We start from the raw sequence: 15,521 nt of genomic DNA, 5'->3' as shown, positions 1-15,521 counted from the left end.
GTTTAGCCTGCCAGTGCTATTTCTTCCGCAAAAATAAAACTTGCACTGGTCTAGGATGTAGGTCAGAGGAAAAAGTTCATTAGCAGGAGAACAACATCTGAATTTTCCAGTTTGAAGTAGAAACAGGAATTTGTATGGAAAAATTCACATCCTTGTAACGTTCCTTAACAAAGGAAAGAAAATCCCAGAAATATTTTGTTACGTGAAGAACCCCACTCATAGCAACATTAATGAACACCGGATCTACAAGGATTGAAAATTTTATGGGGTTTTTTGGCACTATGACTGAACAGATGCTTGGAAGAGTTACTCTTGCATAAAGTGCCTAATGGGAGAGAAGTAAAAAGAGCATGTAACTGTAGAAAACACTACTATCAAAGAAAAATCTGCTTTGGAAGCCTCTCCATGTTATCGGTTTCACTTTGTCATTCCATACAGACACAAAAAAAGGTTGATTAAAAAAAAAAATTATCTAGCTGATCAGACAACTTTCCTTGTTTAAAGAAAAGCAAAACAACTTGCATGGGGGTGTATCACACGAAGTCTAAATACAGATTGCCAGTGAGTTAAAAGGGTAAATATTGTAATTTCTAGGAGCAAATATTGTAGTTTCTAGGAGCAAGATGGAAAAAAAAACCCAACCAAAACAAACCCAACCCACGTTAAAATTTAAACATCTCTGGGCTATAAAATGTAGTGTACTAAATTTTTAATTTAAAGTGGGCAGATTCATTAGGAAAGCCTGACAGTGGTCTCATCTGACTGTCTGTGTCTGAACATAGTGGAAAACATGAAAGCAGAGGGCTCTGTCCCCAGCTACACAACCTTTTGAGCTTGCAACACAAAGATCTGGAATAAAGATTGCAGTTATATCTAGAACTGTTGATAATGAACCTCGCTTTTCAATTTTCCTTCTTCCTTCTCAAATGATTTCCCGAGTAGTTTTAAATATATGCTTCCATTTAATTGTTCCATTCCTGCAGCACATTCATTTGTGCTGGTTCCTATTATCTGGATTTACCAGTATTTCTGTCATGATTCAAACTGCAATCAAATCCCTCTCTCCAAGGAAATCCAAAGTAATATTGACTTGACCTTCCATCAACTGCACAGACTCCACATCTTTCAGTGGATTAAAGGCTTCCCCTGACAGCATAAGGATTCATACTCATTTTGATTTTAAGATGACTTACATTCTTCCTTCCTTTGCCAAAAGCAAGAAAAGGGAAAAAGTCGCAACTAAAGCAGGGAAGATCAGGCAAAATTAGTTGACAATCTTGTGTGCTGTCTCTCAAATTAAGATTCAACCAGTTGGTCTTCAGAGTTGCTTTTTACATTACAAAAGAGTTAAAAAAATGAAGTGCCTTCCTTTTTTTTTTTTTTTAAAAAGTATTTTTATTCGAGCCACAGGAGAGCCCAGGCATCGAAGCCAGCTCAGGTTGTGCCTCACAAACTCACCAAGAGTTTCAGACCGCCTCTTTGGTACTTCGCTGCAGAGACCGTGTAGGAAATGCCCAGGAGAATCATCCAACCCTGTCCAGCCCAGACTGAGACACTCAGCTGCCCGAAACTGCTTGTCTGCAGCAAGGTCCATTACCAGCAGTTACACTTGTCTCAGCCTTGGATGGTGGAAGGAGAGATACTGAATGTTCTCGCAGCTTCAGGAAGAGCTGGGCAAGATGCGTCTACCCAAGAAACAGTTTGTCCGAGATGAAGCCTCTCCCCACTGTACACCTTTCTCCTTGGATGAAACACAACTGTTGTTGGCTATGGTTGGCCATGCTGCAACAATTTTCAGTTGTGTCTGAACAACAGGGCATCCAGTTTGCTTACTGACCCTACCTGCTTAGCAAGGAAGGGGCAAGGACAGCATCACCCTCAGACTGCCTAACATCACTACCTGCGGTACTTTGTGCATTGATGTAATCCTTCAGCCTCACAGTACTGTGATCAAACTTTGCTCTGGGTGACCATTAAATATTTCACAATCAAGAGAAAGGAGATAAGGCTTTATTTCTGCCATTTCCAACCCCTCTGCAAAAGCCTGATACAATCAAATTGCTTCAATCCAACTGATGCTGAACTCAAGCTATCACCCACTAATACCTAACAAGAGAGCAGAGACTCCCATCCCCCTATTCTTTTTATGCCTGCCAGCAAGAAGACAGATTTATTTCTTTAGGATTAGCATTTTGCTATTGGAATGACTGGATATACCAGTACTGTTGCAACAAATCAGCATAAACCATAATCTTGTTACAAGGCTATGGGACAGATTAATCCACTGAAAAATCCAGTTTGTTCCAAGACAAGCTTTTCTCTAGCTGCAAATACACAGAGACAGCATCTCAGCAAGTCTTCAAAAAAAACCTGTTTGACCTACTGCAGGGAAGAGGAGCACCCACCAATATTTTAAATAAACACTAAGTGGAATTCTGGTGCCACTGATGGTAAATGCTCTGCTGACTTTAGCAATCTCACAGTTTGAACCTTGGCATCTTGCTTTCTTTGTGTTCATAAGAAAACTAGTGGGGGAAAAAAACCCCGAAGAGTAACAACACAGATTTCATTGAGCTTTGTTTGTGTTTGTTTCAAGCCTTCAGAACAAACATCCCAGAATGAGAAACCTTACTTTTTATGAACTCAAGCCAAACAAGCCAAAACACATCTTTCAACACAGACTGCTCTCCACCCCCACACAGGGGAAAAAAAACCACTCAGTACAACAACATCTTAACATTTGCATTCCAAAACACAGTAACTTTCTGCTGCTATCATAGTTACTCTTCTTATTAATGCTGAGCATCATCAGATGTAACTGCAGATTTGCTGTATCCTCACAACAGATTTAGCTCTAAGATTGATCCAACAGAACAGTCAATCACCATGGTTACTTACAAACCACCCTAAAAAGTCTCAGCAATTCTTTAAACTACTCCAATACCCTGCAACATGTTGAATAGTGCTAACTATTTATCATGGTACCTTATATTTGAAGAAAAAAAATTTAAAAAAAATCTCAGAATCACTCAATTAATTGAAAACTGAGATTCTTATGGAAGAAACTTCTGGTTTTGAAGTCACCTAAGATCACAAATCTGAAGGATTAAGAATAAGATCAAAGAACACCAAGTTTAACTACACTTAAAATGACCACAGGTTAGAAACATTGAGAAGGAGAAAGCCAAATAACTTTTCATTGCATGCAAGAGAGGTTCCAGCCTAGTTTAGTGTTACCATAGAGAGGGAGAGAAAGGAATTTTTACGTCGGTCTCATGTTTAGTTTATTTTCCATTTTGAATTCTCATGGCCAAAGTCAGGGAGGAAAAAAAAAAGATTTAAAATATTTATTTGCCCTTTGCAATCAAGGCACCAGGTTTGGAAATGAGGAATCCAAAGAGCAGCTTTCATAAGCAGTCTGATAAGTACAGATAAAGAGAATGACAGCACTACCTGACCAAAAGAAAAACACAGCAGTAATGAGACTTCCGAGCAGTCTGCTGCCATCCAAATCAGCTCCTTTAAATACTTCATTAAGAGAGCCGAGGTTTTCTTTCATTAGAGGCAAGAATTCCTCATGCTAGAAAGCTCCTGCTCAGAGGCATCTATAAATATTGTGAGGTCCACTGGAGGATACACTTCCAAGTGTCTGTTTAGCATCAGGTGCCTAGTTGGAGAAGCGCAATACTTAGAGGTGGGAGGTCAGCATTTAGCATTGCACTACATGCTTTTACTGGCTTCCTATTTATTTCCAAGCACAGATACAGAATGGTTGCTTTAACTGATAAAACTGAAGGCGGCTGCGCAGCTTAGCTGCTGCAGGAGTCACCTCTCCCCACGTGCAATGGTTGGGAGTCTGCTCAGGGAAGTCTGGCTAAAGCTCCCCAGACTCAGGATGCCGATGAAGAAAATTTTAACCCTACCAACCTCATGGATTTAAGAACTAGAATTTGATTCTAGATTGCCCTGGCAGACAGAAAAGCAGCCTATTCATTCAGACTTTTCCTGGGCACAGCTTGAGAGCTGGGGAGCTCTCATTGACAGTTATTTATAATTAGACGATATTTTAAAATAGTATCCAAGTAAACATGCTCAGTCCTCTCATTATATATCCCAAGTCCTAAAGAGACACTATGCTGCTTTGTGTTGCACAGCAGTGATCCCTGTTTGAACTTGGGGCATCTTGGACAAGCATCCAATTAAAAATAAAGTAGTCCAAATGCAGTAGCTGCTCAAGCATAGTTTTCTTTGGCTTTGAAAGAACTCATCATTACACTTTAATTTGTCTCTGATTTTTTTGCAGCCTGGGTTAAGGATGGAATAAAAACAGCTGGAAGCAAGCAAAAGTTCAGCTCTGCTCTGAAGTCAGGTTGCCACCTGGCTGCTTGCCTAGTGGCCTGGCCCATCTCCCCGTGCCCTCGGAGACCACACAGGCACTAATTGCTTGTGCACAAATGGCACCTGCTTGTTGGGGCTATCGTTGCCTTTGCATTTTAGCTATGTCCATCCTACCCCTTCTGCTCAACCTGGAAAAATTCAAATATCACTAATAAGAGGGCAATGCCTCTTCAGACACGGACTGACCACATACACACACAGAAATTTTGGATGTTCAACTATAATTAGACACCTGTTTGGTTTGGTTACACCCTGGTACAGTAAGAGTATCTGAGCAATATGGGAATACTAACAAAAGGAACGCAATCAAAGCTGCACCTAATTCTTTTCTGATCAAGGACAGTCCTAATCCTGAATACAATTTATTTCCATTATTTCAGAGAAATCTACACTTAAACTGTAAGGTATAAAAAGAATGGCTTTGTTTTTAATAAAACATAAGGGATAATTGAATAATATCCCTTTGATAATATTTTCATCATCTTAAGAAGGCACAAAAAGAAAAAAATAAAACCCCTCCTGCGAAGGGGAAAGCTTCTACTTTTGGTGAGCAGCATGCAGAACACAGAGTGAAGAAAAGCCCATCATGCCTCACTTTCCCCTTGAGGGCACATTTATCTTTGCCCACAGGCCATTTGGTCTTAAGATATTTTGTTATATATTGACAGGAACCCAAATGATATTTGACAATGCAACCCATAAAACACGCAACAGAAATGATCTTTTCCTCCCGCTTGCCCTACATTCAGCTGCAGCGCTGTTGCAGCTTTGCTGTTTGTCTACAGCCACATCCTGGGTTTGGTGGCTGCAATAACACGCATGTGTAACTAGACACATTTTGTATTTTCATGTGGAACCCTATCATCTCTCCAAGTCACATACGCGCTGATGCTTTCTATATTTTCCTCCTATGAGTATAATGTAGCTTCACATTCAGAGACTAAGACAGAAAAAAATTCTGACCATAATGAAATTACATAAATGCAACTCAGATAAGATCTTAGATATTACCCAATGTGTGTGGTTATGGCCCCTTCAAAGAGGTAAAGAGGCATTTTGACCTTTTAATAAATAGAAGCCTGAGCAAAACTGTTAAGAAAGAAGCAGGAATAATTTAATGTTTTGGAAACCAGTCTTCCAACAAGGATATACACATAAGATTCTCCTTCTGGCTAGTCACATCATATAACAAATGGACAAGGATTACTATTATTCTTACAAATACACAGCATTTCCACTCACTTTCTTTAAGTCAAGCAATCAGTCAGTGCTGGCTGACAAAAGGAAGCATTACATGCAAAGCCTACCAACTCACGTTTAAGTCCTGCCAGAAAAACTCCCTTTACTGAAGTTAAACCAAACAGCATGTCAACAGCAAAGTGTAAGACTCCACAGAAGGAGATCTCATGTTATCTGCACTGACAGAAACCACCTCTCTGCAGCGAAGCCCATAACACCTGTCTCCTTCCAACAGCAATGAGCTGCAGTTCCAATTTCTGGTCTCGGTGACCAGAAACTTTCAAGTCTCTAGAAGTGTCTGAAACAGCTTTCCCTGCTTGCACCTCTGGTAGCACATACACAGCTATCACTCCTGGTACATGCATAGCCAAACATCATGCTGCTGTCTGGTCCAAGAAACATGCCGATTTCCTCCAAGTTGAGGGAAAAGAAGAGGGTATGGAAGGATGGAGAAGCAGAGTTTGCACGGGAGCTGTAAGAAGTTGGAGGACAGGACAAGAACACAACAGCAACGTGCCAGTAATGCTGGAAGAGGTGAAAGGAAGGACTATCCTATCTGAAGGCAAGAAAGGATAACAGAAAAATGGAAGAAGCTCCTTGCACTGCTCCATTCTGCTACTGCTAGACAGTACTGAGTGTTTTACCTTACAGCGACCTTGGAAACGACTGCAGGTAACTTGCAACACCTCCTGGAAGCCCAGAAGTGCAGGCCAGTAGCCTGGGGGATGGACTGAATGATGCTGACTGGAGCCAAGGGCTCCTTGAATCCAACCATGCCCCGAAAGGACCCACTGAAAGACACAACAGAAGAGCTGGACAAGAAGAAAAGATCTGTGCACGTGTGCCCTTCCCCCCCCTCCTTAGTTAAAAAGTTTCCTTCATCTTCCTGCCCCAATCTTTCCTCTTTCATCTCCAAAATGGTGAGGTGCCAGGAAGCAACAAGAATAGGCAGTGCTTGCTTTTAGTGGGGCAAATAAGTAAAAATGCCAGTTGGAACAACAACAACAAAAAAAAGCTGCAAACAGAAAAACAAACACATGGGAGGGGGTATTCAAGCATTTGTGGATTACTTTGAAATAGTTCCTGGAAGTAATTTAGTAACTGAGTATTTAGACTGTATGACTCTTACAAACCCAGCTGCAAGGAGAGCGTGCTCTGTTTCAGTCCACCAGCCCAGCTCGCTTCAGCGCTCAGCAGCAGCCGCAGCAGCACGACGAGGCGGGGGGACACTCGGGTAAGGCCGGCAGGCACAATTTTGAAAATGACTGCTTAGGGTACACACAGGGATCTTCCTCCGCTCGTACCCTCGGGTCGGTCTTGGGCACACTGTCTCTCCCTTCAGGACAGAGTGAATAAGCAGTTTAGGGTGGTTAATCTCCAGACTCTCTCCAACTAGCCCATATCCTTCTTGCAGAGGGGAACCACGTCCCCACGCAGCCTTTCGTCCAACACCTTGCCTTCGGAGAACACACGTCCCTGCACTGCACCCCGGCTGGTGGCCGGTGCTCCCCAAGCCGGCAGCCACAGCCCCCTGGCCTTTCCCTGGAAACCTGCCGCCCACTGAGCTACGTCCTCACCCACGCCAGGTACGCGTTTTGCCACGAAGGCGCAGAGACAGCAAGTAGAGCAGCATGTGGCATGCACTGGCCTGTCAAAGGGGGCTTTTAGTCCCTTACTCAGCTTTTCTTCCCACTCCCCCAGCTCTGACTGTAAGGAGAGACTCCCCAACTTCCTCGCCACCACCCCTTTGCCAGAAAGTTTTCCCCTGCTCGTTTCACAAATGCGATTGCAGCATGTTGTGTTCTACATAATATTTACATTTGAGTCACTAAGGTTCAGCCCTGGCATGAGGCAAGTCCATTATGAACTTCATCAGGTTGAGCTCTCAGGCACCTTCCAGCCTCCGAGACCATATTTAAATCTTTATCCTTGGTTCCCTTTAGGAGCCCAGCGACACCCTCACAGGCCAAGGAAACCTGCATGAGTCCGAGTTCTCCGTGATTACAACTTGCACCAGTTATAACACCAGGAAAGAAAAAGTCAACAAACAAAAAGGGCACTTTTCAAACAATTTTGCATTTCCTGAAGGTCTGCACCTCCAGGAAGCTCCACGTGGCCTTCCCTGCCACAACCAGATGTGCTACTCTTCCTGGTAAAATCATCACCCACTCCTCTGCTGAGAGCGCACCAGCTCTTGCCTGGGCGTGCATATGCTGTGGCCCCTGGCACCGGGCTCCCCAAGCCCCCTGAACCCACAGCTCTGGCAGCTCTCACTGGTCACTTTGCGTCTGCATTGTGGCTTGATCCAGACACTCGGTGCGCGTTTTGCAGGCTCAGGAGCATCTCCCTCTGCACAACAGACTTGGCCTGTGAATGTCTGTAGGATTTGGCAATTCTTGCTCCCCATCTGCAGCCTCTACAACACCTCTATGCTCATTTCTCCCACGTATAGTCAGCCACTGCAGGAGCTGTTGGTGTTAATGCCTTGTATGAGCTAAACACAGTTACCTCCTCCCCCCCCACTCTCCCTGACAGACACTCCCCCGACCTCTTTCTGAAGGCCAATTTTCTGATCACTCCTTTGCACAAACTGAAAGCCAAAGCAAACTATGGGACGAGGAGGCTGGACTCCAAACCCTCCCCACCCTCAGGAAGACATTTCTACCCCCCAGCATGCAGCAACAAGCCTGACGGGGCAATACACCATGCAGCAGCAGTACAGGAGATATCGAGACAGAGCAGCTATTCTTGCTGATGCAATGCCTCAGCCAAGTGTGCAGGTGCCCTGGCAAAGCTGTGACATTAGCAGTTTTATGCGGACGTGCACATCGCCACAGAGACTGCAAAGCAGACACGGCCCCAATCCTCAGCAAAGACACACTCTTCAATCTGCTTATACACCTCAATTTACATTTCTGTCTAGGCCTTCAGATTAGCAGATTTGGCTTACAGGTGGAGGTGCAGTGAAGTTAGCTCCACAAGCTTTTCATACTGTAAGTGGTATGAGAATCGCAGACCACAAATGCTACGTAAAACTCGTTCCAAAGGGAAGTGCCATTAAAAGCAAAAATTTCAGACTTGAAATATTGGCTCACTGGGTTTTATGAAGGTTGGTTTTGAGTCATATGCAATCCACATTAAGATGATGAATATTTTCCTATAGGGGAGAGACTTAAGCTTCCCTAATCCAACCAACTTGTTACTCGTAACGCCAGAAGGAAATACAGCAACACCCATGCCCTTCGCTGCTGACAAACCACCACTGGAATGACTGGAATACGCTGTAGCTCTTCCCACCACTTCCACTGAATCCTGGAGCACCAGACCACGCTGTCCAATATCCTCCAGCACTTTGTCTTGGCATACTCCCTCGAGTTGCCTTTGCTGTGCTATTACAGGGAGTGCCAATTCACGTAATCACCAAAGCCAGGAACACCTAGTTCCAGAACAGCGCTTACAGACAAAGCATAAAACAACAAAACCCTTCTTTCCTATGCTAGACTTGTACCATTCCTTACTACCATATCTTGCAACAGCAGCATACGATTCATCACACCACATTTGTTTTAAGATTAAGGGTTTTACTAACTGTTCAAGACACCTTAATTCGTTTGGTTTTATGTATATCTTGTGCCTTATCTGAAAGCTACATGTAATTTAAATGGAGGGGAAAAAAAAAGAAAAAAAAAAAGCCAAGGCACTAAGCTTCCTCCAGGACTTTATCCACGGATTTAAAGTTATAGCACTTGAATTCCAGTTAAGAAAAGACTAATGGTGTTTCACCTTCCAATACCTGAACTACAGAATTATCCAGGAAGAGTTTGTCCAGGTATGTACACAAAGGCTTCACCTAACAGAGTCAAAACTTCAGAAACTGAAAAAAGAGCTTTAAGTTTCACACCTTGTATGGCAGAAAAGAATATGAACATTTATTAATCATGTAAAAAATAAGAGCAAGGCAACTATTTTGCATCTTAGCAGCCCTACCACACTACCAAGGGTCCAGTGTGGTGCAAATGGCATACTGATTAGAAAACACACAATACACACTATTGTACATTAAATCATTGCCAAACATGAAAGCAGCTCAAAGAAATAACGGATTTTTAGGTGTAAAACGGGTATGCTGCTGAACTCTTTATCTGCCTCACTGGAAGCCTGTAGTACACCTGGGAATAGGTGTTGCCAAGTTACTGGCCTCCATCTCCAGGAGGGCACTATAATCTTCACAGACACCATTCGGTAGCTGCAGATTTTAAATGAATTAAAAGCTTTTTCAGTAAAACGTTTCTGGAACATATATCTGCCAGCAGGGGAAAAGAAAAAAAACGAACCAAAATGAATACCCAGGAGCAGTGGTTAGTGGCAACCTGTTAATTGTTTTTTTCATTCAATTGTCTTGACAGAGACAGCAGACCACAAGGCAAAGGAGGAAAGAAGAGGATGCAAGGAGATGCTTCTGAGATTATACTTTAATGGCAGAACACACAGTATAAACAATCGGAGTTTCAAAGCTGCTCAGCAAGTAAGGAAGAAATCAAGCCATGTGGATACAGCATATCTTGAAGGTTTTTGCCTTTGAATCAGAGACACTTGTCTGTCTGCCCAATATACGAGAACTGTCACCTACCACACCACAGTACACAACAGACGGCCACACCTAGAGTGGGAAATCAGATCACGGCCATTGCCCAGGCTCTGAGCATATCTGAAACCTCTTTCTTGGTCCACTCGAAAGCTTTGCCCTACCCCCACATGATTCCTTTTAAAGATTTATTCAATAGCAGACTACTGAGACACCCTGCACTAGCTTCTCGAAAGAAGGAGGTCATTCAAGACAATTACAGCACGGATAGCAGCATTCAGACCTTAAAAGAGTAAGCCTCTTTGTAGTTTCAAAGTACTGTTCAGCTGCACAGATAACCCACATTTGCAGAGTGACGCAATATGAAATTTTCATTATGTACACGGCCACACTGTTCTATTGAGTACAATGTTCTTTGACAAGCTGCAAAGGTGCTCCGTTTCCAGATATTTGGAACCGGAATAAGCCCTACAGTAATGTGCTGCAGGGAACAATAGTCCCCTGAACGTGACTTGGGTAGATGGACATCACCACGAAAAGTTTTGAAATGGCAGAGAAAAAGAGAACCTGAAATAAAATAAATAAATAAGTAAATAAAATCTCTTCATCCCCAGGAGCAATAGCAGCACGAACTCACTATTCACCCACTGCTGATATTCACAAGAGTTCACTCAGGGGCAAGAAAGAAGAAATCATCCTTTAAATTTGTTACCTATTTTATAGATTTTTCCTTTCTTTATAGCCATTATTTCTGTCTTTTCATCTCACAGCAACCACACATTTACAATGCATAGAGAAGAATTTCCTTTGGAGTCTCAGTGGCTCATCGCGATCCATGGTCTCCCTTCCAGAAAAGGGCAGCATGGTTTCCCCACCATGCACAGCAGGGAATCACTTCTCTACGAGTGGAGGACAAGTGCCACCATGTTTGATCCCAAGAGCATCAGTTTCTATAACATCATCTTTTTTTGAGAGCATGTATAAATATGTTTATCCCTTGTGAAAAAAATAAATAAAATCAGAGGACCACATGCCCTCTTAATCCCAGAAGCTTTAGTCTTTGTACACAAGCTGCAAATTTCTATGAATTCTTCCAGTTCATACCCAGTCTGTGGGTAAAAACTACCTACTAGCAAAGGCTGCTCTTTACTTGTGGAAACACAGCAACAGCAGCTCAGGGAAAGGGAGTTCTGCTAAGAAAAAGAATGACAGACTCTTGGAGTCCAAAGGGAGCAGTGAGCTTACAGAAAAAAAGCTCGGCCTGAAGCTCAGCTCTATGCAAAACAGTATTTTCCAGGTCTTAACCTTGATAGCATTTCACTTTTACCCTCCAAAATTACCCTTAGAAAAATAATTACCAGAAATGTAAAGCCCTGAGATAATCACGCACAACATCATTTCAGCATTAGCAACAAGACACAGTCACAGCTTCGCTGTTAGCCTTTTCTACGGATGATCTGAAGACAGCCAACCCAAGCCTCACGCGCATCCGTGTTTTCTCAGAGACCAGCGACGCTCACCTTTTGCCCTGTTGCAACAACCACACTCTGATAAGATCTCTTTCTGCTGCGGGTTCCCAGAGCGAAATCTTTTCCCACTGCACCCACCCACAAGCCTCTCTGTGTCACTGGGGTGGGATTCAGCCGTGACAACGCAGATCAGGATGGTGGGGGGGCAAGGACAGGAAAAACAGAGCACAAAGCTCGCTCCTCTCTCGCTCTTCGAGTCTTGCTTCTTTTCATCTGAAACAGCCCACTCAGTGAATTCCACAGTGTGAGATAAAGTCCATTCATTTTCTTTGGTATGGTGTTTAGCACTCTTTTAGCAGTTTTGTATGAGTTATCCTCTAGAAACATTTAAGCCATTATATACATTGGAAAAAAAAACCACCGTGGAAAAAAAAATTTGCTTCCTCTCAAGAGTGACAGCTTTTTTTTCCCCAGTCTGTTTGTTCAATTAATATAACAATATTCACCAGCAAAATATTAAAACACATGAACAGATTAAAACAAACAAAACTTGACTTATGACTTAACAGCATTCAAAACCATAACCTGGAATAGAATTAAACAGTCTTAAAATTTCATCTGAAAAAACAGAAGTTGACATATTTATCATTTCTAGATGGATAAGGTAGGCACTGATGCCTAACTACTTCCAACTATATCTTGATGTAACGACAGACTCCTTCCTCTCATTCCTCCTTCATCCCATACCATCAAGAAAAACCCTCCCTTCTTAGCAGAGGGCCAAATTTAGTGTGCATAAATATTTCATAACTTCATCCTGTCAAGAAATCAAACTGAACTACTTAAGGGCATTCTTCCAGGAGCTGCACATCCAAACTCGAAGAATAAAACTGCATTCATCATATCCATTCTTCCCCTTCAAACTGAAAGGCCTGAAGGTGAAGCAACAGTGAAAAACTGGAGATCTTGTGTGGGTATCATCTAAGAACATTATCCAATGAGTGCTAAACTCCATTAAGCAATGTAGAAACAACACAGTAAGGCTGGCATCTTCTGAAGAAGATACATCTCCAGCTTTTCAATCCTATTCTACATCCTGGTCCTGAAGAAACAAATTCTGGCTTTTACAAAACCTCATGATGACTGAAACAACCAGCCTAGAAACAACTTGCTGCTACAGACAGAAGCCAACCACGAAATCAAAAGGTGACTGAAGACAGACATCTACAGGTGGTTTGATTTCCAACAGCACGGAACACACGCAGCTTCCACTGATCTGGAGTGGAATTCAGCACCTAAAGAAGAGACGAGGCCTTTTCTGTGCAACTGAACCCTGACCCGTCGACGAGTATCTGCAGGCTGTACCTGCAGTGGTGTGGAGGAGACAAGAGCTGCATCCTGATAAAACTGGCACAAGACGCTACTTTGTTAACGGAGGTAGCCTTAAACTTCCTGAGCATTGGATGACACACATTTGGACTGGACTCTGCATTTATTTTCTTCAGTATTGCATCAAGAAATTCTCTGACAGAGCTCCACTTGTTAGCTTTGCAAGAAAAGGACAGGGGTGCAGAGCAACCATCCTGGGACGGCAGGTGCTCCAGTCATTTCCACAAACACTGCACGTTCCCACCTTTCCTCCTTTAGGAGGCTACATGCTGATTCGTAGTTGCTTTCTCTTACTGCAAGACAACCTCCTTTGGAAACAGAAAAAGTGTTCTCTTCGTACCACCAAGACCATGGCGTCTGCGTTCATTATGAAATATTGATTCGTCTGCCATCTGTAGTCCCAGAAGTTAAAAGGTACGTCCATATGAGTAGGTAAAAGCAGACCCAAGAGCTTCTGCCTGCACGCTGAACTGGCCAGACCTCAGCCAGCTCCAACCCAAAGCCCTTAGCACAGTGCTATACCTGAGCCTGCCTCCTAGCAAGGTTTAGTGTGGGGCTGAACCATTACTCGCAGGACACCTACACCAACAGCTGCCTCATGTCTGGCCATCTCAGGGCATGGGCAAAAGAGCTCAGGTCTGTTTACATCCAGTTGCCTGTGCATATGCTTTAAGTGTGGCATATGGGACAAAAAAGCCTTCGCACAAAATCCACAACATCTTCGTCTCCCCAACAATTATGGGATATTCCCGTCACCAGGTCTGACACAAGACCAAAAAAAAAAAAAAAACCCTACTTGCTTCGAAACCCATGAACTTTCTCTACCCACAAAGCTCACTCAGGTCCCTTCCAATGAAGCAAGACAAGAGGAGCGGGAAGATTGGGAAGTGTAACATGCACAGAGGGAAATTAGTAAGTCATCAATACATACGTCCTGTTAAAGCCCGAATCACTGCCAGGAATCTCAAGTAAATTGACAGCCTTAAGTGCAGTGACTGGAGGCCATCTTAGCTGTTTCTAGTGACAGAAGGTATTACCACGAGGACCTCCTTAACACACCAGCTTTGCCGTTCTCACAGGACAACATACATTCGACAGTACGAAAACCAGCCAGCTGCAGTTCAAAAGGCAAACAAGCTTTTCTTTAACCTGCTCCTGAGCACCAGCTCTGAGGAAGCACCACAAGGAATAGGAAAAGTACTGCATAATCAAGGGACAAAGTCAAAAAAGCCCCAGCTTGAATCATCACTGGATTATGGGAACTGCAGTTAAGTAATAAACCAATCCTAGTCTTGACCTGCACACCGGGGAGTAACAGTGGACGATGTCTGTGCTCATTTTTAACTTTTCAAATCAATACAAAACTTTTATAAGAGAACTGTTCTATTACATCCTGTAAGTACAAGGTGACTTCATAAGCTAACAAATTAAAAAGCCTGAAAATTTTTCCTGATTTGTGAGTTATCTTCTGCATTCCCTTAGAGACGGGAGAGTTGGACAGTTTTCACGGAGCTACCACGCAATGCACATACACACTATTATAAAGCAGCTGTCTGAGCCTTTATAAAAAATTCCCCATATTTCCCCAGTTCTCTGTGCTGACACATTACTTTCTAAGACACGTATCTAGGAAAGGTAAAATGCTGCTGTCACAGCTATTCTGTCAGACTTATTTCTTATTTCCTGGAGCAAACAAAAAGCTGCAGACTTGGAAACTGCAGGTGAGCACCTAAGCGAACAGTAATAAAAAGTTATCTGGAGACTGTAAAGGCTTCTTACGTTACTCCTCTCTTTACAGGTCCGTGGCTTTTTTCGTGGTGTAACATTTGAGATTTAGCCCACTTGGCTATTTAATATCCCTTCTTATTTGGCCTTGGTGTAGCATCACTTCATCACAACACTGAGTCTCGACTACTGAAAATGCCCTTCCACGTTTTGAGACTGCGAGGACCTTTCTCAGGGGCAGGCAGCTGGTAGCAAAGAGGCTTCACCGAGCTCCCCTGGACACACACGGTAAGGGGGCGCGGGGGGGGAGGAGGGTATTACCCAGATATTTTGATGCAAAGGAACGCACGGACTCCGATGCAAGTCGAAGCCTTGCAGCGACACCCGGTAACGGCAGATGCCGGTGTAAGGACCGCACGGAAGGTACTCCGGGGAGCCGCGGGAGGAAAGGGGGTGCACCCGGGGGTCTGGCAGCCCGCCCCAGGAGCGGCGCCCGCCGCTCGCCGCCCGCCCCGCAGCCCGGCGCCCGCCCGGCCCCGCTCCCCGCCAGCCGCCGGGCAGAGCCGCCCGCCCGCCCGCCCGCCGCCCCACGCACCGCTGTCCAGCCGGGCGATCTGTGGGAGCCGGTAGGTGCTGACGAGCAGGTCCAGGGGGACGGCCACCGCGCTCCACTTCACGTCCTTGAGGCTGCAGCCCAGCGGCGGGCCGGGGTCCAT

At 43.9% G+C, this 15,521-nt stretch overlaps 1 protein-coding gene across 1 annotated transcript in view; it reads right to left on the bottom strand.

The window, feature by feature from the left end:
• Window positions 1-15,521, bottom strand: part of GAREM1 (GRB2 associated regulator of MAPK1 subtype 1) — a 101,511-nt gene extending 85,990 nt beyond the window's left edge. Inside the window, exon 1 of the mRNA XM_050891360.1 lies at window positions 15,401-15,521. Coding sequence (XP_050747317.1) covers window positions 15,401-15,521 — 121 coding nt within the window. The remainder of the gene's footprint in view (window positions 1-15,400) is intronic.

The sequence above is a fragment of the Gymnogyps californianus genome, chromosome 2, assembly GCF_018139145.2.
Source record: "Gymnogyps californianus isolate 813 chromosome 2, ASM1813914v2, whole genome shotgun sequence".
NCBI classification, from domain to species: Eukaryota; Metazoa; Chordata; class Aves; order Accipitriformes; family Cathartidae; genus Gymnogyps; species Gymnogyps californianus.
This window is presented reverse-complemented; position numbering and strand designations above follow the sequence as displayed.